This window comes from Prorops nasuta, unplaced genomic scaffold, assembly GCF_024137725.1.
Source record: "Prorops nasuta isolate Cenicafe-Biocafe unplaced genomic scaffold, Cenicafe_Pnas_1.2 PNAS00005, whole genome shotgun sequence".
NCBI classification, from domain to species: domain Eukaryota; kingdom Metazoa; phylum Arthropoda; class Insecta; order Hymenoptera; family Bethylidae; genus Prorops; species Prorops nasuta.
Genome location: NW_027116802.1, coordinates 5,666,665 through 5,676,778, shown reverse-complemented (window position 1 = coordinate 5,676,778; position 10,114 = coordinate 5,666,665). Strand labels below are relative to the sequence as shown.

General features: G+C 30.4%; 2 protein-coding genes across 3 annotated transcripts; both read right to left on the bottom strand.

Moving 5' to 3' along the window:
• LOC136773507 (E3 SUMO-protein ligase ZBED1-like) lies at positions 1–2,202 on the bottom strand. Its single transcript, XM_066727239.1, has 4 exons — positions 2,067–2,202; positions 1,833–1,986; positions 240–1,724; positions 1–103 (listed from the first exon to the last, which is right to left on the bottom strand). Exons 1-4 carry the CDS (start codon positions 2,127–2,129, stop codon positions 66–68), a joined length of 1,740 nt encoding a protein of 579 aa, XP_066583336.1. The 5' UTR covers positions 2,130–2,202; the 3' UTR covers positions 1–65.
• TM9SF3 (transmembrane 9 superfamily protein member 3) lies at positions 2,132–9,767 on the bottom strand. 2 transcript variants are annotated; one of them, XM_066727238.1, is made up of 12 exons: positions 9,709–9,736; positions 9,507–9,618; positions 9,190–9,385; positions 8,892–9,014; positions 8,577–8,821; positions 8,259–8,498; positions 7,857–8,141; positions 7,571–7,779; positions 6,009–6,155; positions 5,846–5,929; positions 2,602–4,847; positions 2,179–2,510 (listed from the first exon to the last, which is right to left on the bottom strand). In XM_066727238.1, exons 2-11 carry the CDS (start codon positions 9,585–9,587, stop codon positions 4,703–4,705), a joined length of 1,755 nt encoding a protein of 584 aa, XP_066583335.1. In that variant the 5' UTR covers positions 9,588–9,618; positions 9,709–9,736; the 3' UTR covers positions 2,179–2,510; positions 2,602–4,702. The 2 variants fall into 2 exon arrangements, with proteins under 2 accessions (XP_066583334.1, XP_066583335.1); XM_066727237.1 differs by having other exon boundaries at positions 2,132–2,269; positions 9,507–9,767.
• Positions 9,768–10,114: the final 347 nt, after the last annotated feature.

The window sequence follows — 10,114 nt, the reverse complement described above, 5'->3', positions numbered from 1 at the left end:
TTCTTTGTTGTTTATATTTTATTACAGATGTCATTTTCTAAAACCCTAGAGATTCTGATCTACATTTAAAGAAGCATACCGAAGAAGAGACACTGATAGCCATCTGCAATCATAGAATATTTTACTTTTCATACAACAGAGGCAGCAGTTAATTTAAAGAGAATACATAAAATATTATATATATATATAAATGAAGTTAACATGTTTTTATGAAATCCAATCTTCTACTGGTAACGAACCTAAAAATAATAATTGTTGCAGGTGTTCGCTACTTAAACGATTCCTGCTTTCTGTAATAATCCTTCCAGCTCTCGAAAACAGTCTTTCACATGGTACTGATGATGCAATTGCTGCTAAGTACCTTTGTCCCAATTTATTCAATGGAGAATTATTAGATTGCCAAAATTTTATAGGGCATGCATCCATCTCAATAGGAGGTTGACTTAAATAAAATTGTAAGTCATCAGGAATTTTATTCAAATGTGCACTAACTTTCTCTTTTGATTTATGTACCAAATTTAGGTGATGTAACCAAAAATTGTTAACATTATTATTTATATTCACACTGACAGAATAATTTTCATCTTTTATATCTGAAATTGGACTATTGTTAATTAGCGCTGCTATATTCATTGTCACTTTAGAGCAAGCTGTTTTGTCATGGAAGTGAATGGATTTAAAACGTGGATCTAAAATCGTTGCAGTAGCCAAAATAGTGTCTTCTTCTATGTTTTGAAATCTTAATTCAATTTGTTGTAGCAAGAGTTGCTTCATATTATTACCTTCCACTGTTTTAGGCTCAGATTGGCTTATAGCTGCTTTTAATGTGTTCACTATAGGTATTGCTTTACTGGCAGTCATATAGTACTCTCCACATATAATCATTGTTGCATCCTTAAACGGCTTCAGGAGTTCTACGAACTCCTTTGAAGTTTGTAGCTCTGTAGCTGTTATCATTGATGGAGCTGCAGGTAATCGTAAAATCACAGAACCAATTTTCTCAGATAATTCAATAAATCTGACTAACATGTCATGTGTTGAATTCCATCTAGTATCTATAGATTGTATCAATTTTAAGTCTGAAACAGCTCGCAGGTTATCCATTGCAATCACCGACTTCTTAAAATATGCTACGATAATTTTAACTTTTCTACAAATGTAGTTAATATTATCGCTTTCTATAACTTTAGAAGGAATCAAATTTAAGGTATGCGCGAAACAAGATAACTGCGTTTCTACGCCAAAAGCATCTTTAACTGCTTTCTTTATATTTGCACCATTATCACATACTATAACTACTATATTAGTAATATTAATTTTCCACTCTTTTACAACGTTTAGCAACCACATTTCTATATATTCAGAGCTATGTCTTTCGGTTAACTCTGTTACTCCAATTGTTATTGATTTGTGTCTATCTTTTTTTATAAAATGAGCAGTCAGTCCAAGAAAAGATTTTGTATTCAAAGGTTCAGTCCATATATCCGTAGTTAAAGATATGTTATCAACATTAGAGAGTTGCACTTTTATTAAATTTGATAAAATGTTGTATTTTTCTTCCATGAGCCTTGTCATTGTACATCGACTTGGAATTTTATATAACGGAACCAATGAATTTACAAAAACTTTAAATCCTTCTTTTTCCACCGTTTGTAGTGGCATGTTGTCTTTAGTTATCATAAATAAAATGTTATTATTTATTTCTATTGCTTTTTTACCACCTTCTACAATCAAATAACAGTAATACCATTACTATATAAATATTTGAATAAAGCACATTTTAATTCTAATGGGGGGGGGGGGGGGGACATTTTTTATAAACTTTATATTACCTTCAAATGATTTCTGCTTTATTATTTGATTATCGATCCTTGGCTGTTTCCTTTCTAAATTTGAGCCCGATGAAGATTGTATATTAGTAGTATTAGTAATGTTTGCTTTATCCCAATCTGGATCATCTAGTTCCAATGTATTATCCTCAAGCATCTATTATATGTTAAAAATAGAAATTAGATACTTCTATATTAATATTTGTCCCATAAGTGGAAAAGAAACATGAATGTTACCATTATGTTCCTCTTAAAACTTGTATGGTTATTATTTGCAGATGAGGTTTGTATTTCCTCCATATTAATATTTTGATGATATCGTTGAATATGAATTTTCAGATTAGTAGTGTTGTTCCCTTTTACATTTTGTTGACATATTTTGCACTTGCCCCCTGTACTACTTTTAATGAAAAATTTCCAAATTGAACTTCTTGGCGGCACTAAAATAATATATTCAAATTCAAAGAGTTACTTATTATAATTTTATTACAGCATTGCCAATTTACTTTTCTAATTATAGGTAATTATAAGCAGTATAAATAATAATAAAATATAAAATGGGTATAATAGATAAAATGGATTAAATCATACTACTTAATAAGTTAAACAGCTGTGCTAAGGACAGCTAAGGATTAAAGAAAGGAATATTAAGCTGGTGTTAGGAATATATTATTAATCCTGCTGAAAAATGTAAAATAATTTATGTTACAAGATGAAAAATATTAAGTTAATTAATGTAATTACAGATAATTAATCCTCTATCCATATTTACCATTTCAGTATACCTTTGACCTTTATTAGAATGTAATTGCTTAATTCTTTATCTAGTAGTAATATATTCACGAGTGGCAATAAGGCTAATAAATTAAGATTTTTTTATATTTTCCAATTTACTCAGTGTTCGACAGAGTAAGAATTCATCCAAAGTTGGTGTGAGAACAAATAACCTAAGATTCCTAATTATAAGATTAAGCGTTAAAAATTTGATATATTCAAATTATAATATTGATATTCACTGATACAACCAAGTAAAGAATCGATACAAAATATCGATATATTAACATAAAAATATCGATTTTATAAATATCGATATTGTATCAGCATCACTAGTCGTGACTATACGGCAATTGAATGACATTTTTTATTCTTTACTTTCGATATTTTTTTTAAATTGTTCGAAAACATGCTAATTTCTTGTATAATAACTTTATTAACAAACAATATTTAAAGCTGCCTTATTTTTCTTACAAACGAATAAATAATCATCCATTTGTTAAACATTTAAACTAAATTAAAGAATTCCGTCAATAAGTCTCATAAACTCTTCAATACCCTGATTTTCGTACAATACTTTAGGTATAATTAAGGCAATTGGAAGGAAAGGACGTGAAATAAAAGACAAAAATACCCGTGATTCTAGTATATATATCTAGAACTTGCAAAGGCGTAAAACACTACCATTTAGAAAAAGGTCAAAACAAGCCGAATTGTTTTTACTTTATTAAATAAATATTCATACTTGTATAAAACAAACAACTGATCAAACTCATTATAATTTAAAGATATAAACCTCTAATATCACTCTTCAAATCGTCAAAAACATTATCTTAATATTAATAGCTATAAATTAATCATATTTTTCTTCAATAAAATAACAATTCGAATTCACATCTGCCTGTCATAAGGACTATAACCAAACATCATTTAAAAGGATTGGATACTATTAATCTTAAATAATTAAATCTTTTATATCTAATTATTCTACAATAATAAATATCCTTTTACGACACTATATAAAGTTCATTTCTTTTCTAATTTTAGTACAATAATTATATCTTCACCATACTATCTAAAGTATCTATCATTTACTTTCGAAGTTATGAATCATCTCAGAAGTATCTCATATATCATTTACAATTCTTCAAAATGAAAACGCCAACTGTTAAGCAAACAGTCACTTTCTCTTAGGACGACATTCAAAAGCTTTAAGACTATAGTTTTACTGCTATATAGCAATAATACAGTAACGTGACCTATTAAGAACCAAAGGAAATACCTTTTATCGGAAATATCGGAATGACTAATATAACTAGCGCGTCAAATAGATTCTTCGGATGACAAAAAAAATGTTCTTACATTACCTATAAATAATGGTAAAAGTATTTATAGTTTTCCTTCTTTAGGATACAAGATAAAAACGTTCATCCATCATTCTCACAACACACAACTTATAAATCTCTCTCTCTCTTATATCTCATCAGCAACTCCCGTTTACCCTAATAACTATAAAGAAATCTCTTTTCATATATTCTAATCATAACGACAAGCTCAATTCACATGAACAAATCTGTTTTTTGCAACAATTTATATTCTCATTTAAGATTACGATGTAATTTCATGATTTGTCCAATAAAGCTGTATGTAAAAAGTAATATTTAAAAAATTTTCTCGATAATTTAACTGACTATCTTAAAATTCCTTAAAACTTTCAAAAATTTCAAATTCAAAGAACATATTTGTAAATTTTAATCAAGATTGATATATTTATTAAAATTCGTCAGAAACATTTAAAACGAATATTAAATCAGAGTTTACAGTAACTGCTCTTTCACAGCCAAACAGAATTACGTATTCCCTTTATGTACATTAATTGCGTTTTAATTTAAATTATCTGTAAAAGAGCAATTTCTGGTAACCCTGAATTAAACCTTAGTACATCTATACCTACAATATTTTCAATACAACAATGACATGAATTTAAAAAAATTTAGCAAAATCTTTTTTTCAAGTTTTTAATCAAGAATCCAGTCACAATCAACTCTACACAGAGCAGAGTTTAATTAATTATTATTTAATAAATACTTAAATTCACTTTAATCTATTTTTACAGTAGAATAGATTTTTCGAACAAACGCGTTGGTCCCGACATAACCAACTGTGCCGCACATGATACCCAAGAATAAACTGAATAGAGCCATATAACCAAAGTAAAACGCCGTTTGGAAGAGCCCGTACATTCTGCAACAAAAATTATTAAAGAAACATAAATTTAATAAATATTTATTAGAGTAATATTAACATATTTAAAACTTTAAACTTTTTTTTGTGTTCCCCACCTTAGATTGATATTAAATTTTGATGTACGAAAATAAAAAATATTATAAAATTTGATGTGGACATTCCTATACTAAATAGTTAATCACAAATGACTGACCAATACATTCCTGCTAACGTTTACTTTTTTTTAATAATTTAGTGAGAGTTTGATTAATTCAACTCATTTCGATTTGTTTTAGTTTAGCTCTGTTTACATTTTTCGATGCATGTAAAGTCAGAACAATCAATGGTATATCGTCAAATATTAATTTTCAAATGGTCGTGTGTAATCTTTTCGACGTATTTAATTTTTGTTTTATAGAGCAAAAATAGGTACACAGATTCTAATAATTTTTTACTTTACGACGGCTTGATATAGCATGTATTTTTATCTCAACAAATGTGGAAATATGAAGGTGAAGTTTGAATCTTTCGAAGAATAGGATCATGTTTGTTACATTTCATTAATCCTTTACGGACGAAAATAAGACTTCATCGTCAAAGCCTTCAACGGAAACTGCTCTGACTCTTTAGTCTACTATATCCATGGGTATCTTATCGTTCAAAAAGAGAAACCTACGAGAATTAATTCTTAATATATCACTACACTGTAAACTATATAAATTGGGCAGTTATATACCGACATGTATCTGCAATCGTAAAAAGGTTTGGGCAGCTATTTGCCGACAGTCGTCCGCAAAAAGTTAAAATTTTAGCATTTTAGTGGCATGCCTTATAGTTATCCAAGCAGGTTAAAATTTTGCATTACTTAATTTGTTGCATTTTAGACAAATCTAAGATTAGGTCACACAAAAACAAAAAATTTCGATTTTAATCTATTAGTCATGCTTATTACTGATTCGTAAAAAGCTTAGCGATTAGGTTAACGATCACCATAATCTTTATATTTAATCGCTTACTTTGTTTTAAAAAAGAAGTAATAAAAGGAGTAAATGTAGACATAAGCAGCAGTAGATGCAGCTGCTAAAAAGCTCGTCCACTGCCTGGAAAAAAACATTTGTTGTAAATTAAATCCGTCGGCAAGTAAGAATTATCTTTATAAACACTATTGGCTAATCTTACCATCGATAGTCTTCAGCATTTAGCAAAAAATATGTACATACAATAGTGACGCAAACTGTAACTATCATTAAAATTACAAATACTAGCAGCATAAATCCATACACATAATAAATCTTGTAAGCCCAGAATGATGTAAAGATGAAGTACCTGTAGGGAAACGATAGTATATGTATCAATTTTTCTAGTTGAATAGGTGTAAGATGTCCCATTATAAAAAAACTTGAAATAGAAGAAAATGTAGTAAAACAAGGTTAAAATCGCGCTACTAGAAACATTTTGGTATTTCTATCTTTATCCGTTGTATACGTTGACACAATAAAAAGTATAACAATTTTTTACTAAACTAAACAGAAGCAGCAGCTCAACAGTTTTATATGTGTGTATTTGTGCCGTTCGAAACATTACTATAAATGCATTATGCCCACTCTTAGCTCAGCTGCTAGATAAAACATGCATGTGATTAGTCGATGAATTGAAATTGGCTAATCATAAGCGTATTTTACTTAGCGTTTGAAATCGCTAAGTGCCGGCTGGATATGCCTTACGTTTTTCCTGATAGAACCAACACTTATTTCAGTCAGTCATATAGCTGCTACATCTTACGCTTTTTTGAAGAGGCAACGTTATTGCATCTTGCTCATCTGACAACCCAAAAATGTTAAATGAAATGTAATTAATTATAGTTTCAGAAACTTTTTGAAATGAGCTACAAAAATTAATAAAAAAATCAAGGTTATATTTTGGAACCTACAAATGGCTGCTCCTTTGAGCTTAATACTTCGAAAATCTTTTATTGAATTATAAAACTATTTGATTTAGGATACTGGATTAATTTAGAAGTCGTCATTTAAAATGGGACATCTTGCATATGCGGTGTCCTAGATAACAATCAACCCGGAAACCATGGATAGATATGTGCATTCTGACTAATCAACGATTATCTACTTTGTAGTAAAAACAATAATTAACTCTATTTTACTTAACTACATTGCCGTTTTAATGTGCATTAATATAATAAGTTTCAATGAGAAGCGAATACATTTTCATTTCATTTTAATCCGTATAGAAAGCCGGCATTTCTACATTCAAATATAACCCTTTTTTCAAGGAAAAGTTATATATACATATAGCTTATACGATTAATGCAAACTGCATGTTTGTTGCTGACCACAGATGTGGCCACTCTCACCCTCAAGGAAACTGCACCCGTACAGCAGTATAACAAAAAAGAACAGGACCATGGGGACGTCAGTCGTTTTCAGTACATGTTTATAAACACATAAAATATGAATATGTAAAAATTAGTAAAACTTCGCGTATACCGGAAGCAGTAAAAATAGCGTAGAAAAAAATTTAACGTTTTCACACAGCTTAGTATTAATTGTTTTAAAAACCAAAATAAATTACGAATTTTCCGATCACAGTTATTGAATACCTACTAACAACTGTTTTATTTATGTTAAAACTTTTAAATCAATGACTCTGCTGAAAAATAGTATTTCATCTATTCATGAATTTCGGTTTGATTTTCTTTAAAGAAAATCCAGTTTATCCTTTCTTACATTTCAATGAAAATTGAGCCGAAAGGTAAAATGCCTCCAAGCATTATTATAACCAATGGTTCCATAAACCACTTTTTTTCAGGAATGGGTCGAGGCACAGCGTTCACTCTACATGGAGCATCTGGAATCCCTCCGAGATTTCGCCCAAGAATAGTTCCTACTAATGTTAAGGGCAAAATAACAAATATGCAGATACACGTTACTGCCACCTGTAAGATATACAAAATAATATAGACAGATGCTGCAATGTTTATCACATTATTTTTTGTTTAAATATTCCTGTTACCATAGACCCAAAAGGGATTGCTCTGCTAGCATGATAATACATAGCTATAAAGTTAATAAAGAATGCCGTACCGCAGACCATAAACGGTAACATAAAGGCACTTAGTATCATCTGTTTGATCCAAACACGACCACCCATTCGTGCATACAATCCACCACCGGTATAACCATTTATCGGCGAAGTTACCGCGTATACAAATATAGCTGTAGTAAGAATTGACCCTCGTTCTGTGTAAAGCTCACCTAAGATGGCAAAGATGATGACACTGAGAACCACAATTGTTACCTATGTCAACAGAGAAAAAGATCTATTAAAACACTAAATGCAACATTCTATAAAAATGTACAAACAATGTCGTAATCAACATCCTATCATTTAAGTATATTAAGTCCTTTTAATTACTTGGTATCCAGCCCCAATAAATGCTGAAAAAAGCATTACATGGCTGGCAGGTCTAAATACATCTCCATGAACTTGCTTCCATCCATATTCATCGCCCAAGTCTCTTTCCATGTCATCTGTTTCCTCATCCTTGCTATATCTAGCATAATCTTTCCTAAGAGTACGCATAAGGATCATGGAAACAAGCCCAACCAAGAAAATAACCATCATAAAACTATTGAAAATACTGAACCAATGGATCTGCAAAAAAAGACTAAGAGGAAACTGTTGTTGATTTAACAAGGGTGCTTTAGTTAAATTTCACAACAATTAGTTTACCCTATGTTGAAAAAAGTTTGGATCCAAATACTTATCAAATCTATCTTCAAAATTAATATTGCTCTTTTTCCAATTGACTTCATAAGTGAATGAAATGGATATTCCTTGTGTCAATTTAACCTTATTCTCACTGGTAAGATTGACATCTACAATTTGTTTACCGTTGTATCCAATATCAAACTTCTTGTGCGTCCAAATGAAATATGATTGGGCATCATTAGTTTCTTCCGGTTCTCCAACCACCCCTGAAAAGTTTAAAAAATCAATAACCAATATAAATAAGGTACTTCATAACCAAGAAAGAAGCTACCATACCCCATATTGGTAGATCATCAATGTACATCTGATACCAATACTGATTTTTCACAGCATATATAAAAGCTTTTTGACTCTCCTCAGACAGACTTATTTGGCAGTATTCAGTTTTTGTAATATCAGCTTAAACAATATTAAAAAGATTAAGTTAGCTTTGATTTTTTTTGCTACAATACCAAACCAGCTCAATTAGTTGAAATATGACAAGCATTCTTTTTTTTTCTAACTTATTGCATTAAGGTAGCAAAAAGAACCTATTATTTAGAGCAATTTGAGCAAACGCACAAAAAGTGTTTACCTCTAAATTCTATCTCCAAACCACTGAACTTCAATTCAATACCTTGAAGTGCTTCAGATAAGGTTTCATGATAATGATTTATCACATCCTTTGTACCCATACAAAACGGCAAAGAATAATAGGAATACGTTTCTTGCCGATTGTGGTAGGGACCAACTGTGCTCATCCATAATACTACCTCATCATTATCCTCATACTAAACATAATCATGATAATTATTACATTTACGGAGGAGAAGCAGAAAAAAATAATAGAGAAATGTAAAAAAAATACAGAAAATGTAAACGAATGATAAGAAAAGCATAGGACACACTTACGATGTGGTTGTGCTCGTCTGTTAGGACCACTGAGATTAAAATATTAAGTATTGAAAATTGAAACAAGTAAACAAAAAGCATGTTTGCTCAGATGGAAAGGGGTAAAAGTCGCCTAACAAAAACGTAGAAAGTGTATTTAAAACAGTTTTTTAATAAATAAACTCCATAGATTGATCAAAACAGTTTAACTGCACATAATTACAATCTGTCACAGATATGAGGAGGGCCGAGGGATTCCGAAGGATATGATATGAATATGATCACAGGCTAGGCTACTGCTGCCGGAATTCCTTGGGGGCGCCACCGTTGGTATGTATACCAACATGGCGCTTTTCTCTGCCAACAACAGTTGAGTTCGGTAAATGAACTAGCTATAGTACATATTACTACATATGTATGTATAGTATCATTTTCCATGTAAGTACAGAATGAAGTTAGCCAAAACACACACACGATTCAATTTTGCATTGGTATGATGTACATACATACATATGTACTAGCTTAGAAACCCTACAAAGGTAGCATTCAGCAGAGGTAGCAGCTCAGTAACGTTACCAGATTTCTTTTTAAACTTCTACTTCTATTGGATAAAATTATAGGATCTAAGA

What these genes read in the sequence shown, in the direction of transcription:
- LOC136773507 (XM_066727239.1), bottom strand. Translation starts at nt 2,129, where the DNA reads ATGGAGGAAATACAAACCTCATCTGCAAATAATAACCATACAAGTTTT. An exon ending in AAAGCAGAAATCATTTGAAG is followed by an intron (nt 1,725 to 1,832) that starts GTAATATAAAGT and finishes ATTTGATTGTAG; the next exon opens with AAGGTGGTAAAAAAGCAATA. An exon ending in GCAACAATTATTATTTTTAG is followed by an intron (nt 104 to 239) that starts GTTCGTTACCAG and finishes CTATGATTGCAG; the next exon opens with ATGGCTATCAGTGTCTCTTC.
- TM9SF3 (XM_066727237.1), bottom strand. Translation starts at nt 9,587, where the DNA reads ATGCTTTTTGTTTACTTGTTTCAATTTTCAATACTTAATATTTTAATC. An exon ending in CAAACTTTTTTCAACATAGG is followed by an intron (nt 8,499 to 8,576) that starts GTAAACTAATTG and finishes CTTTTTTTGCAG; the next exon opens with ATCCATTGGTTCAGTATTTT. An exon ending in TTATTGGGGCTGGATACCAA is followed by an intron (nt 8,142 to 8,258) that starts GTAATTAAAAGG and finishes CTGTTGACATAG; the next exon opens with GTAACAATTGTGGTTCTCAG.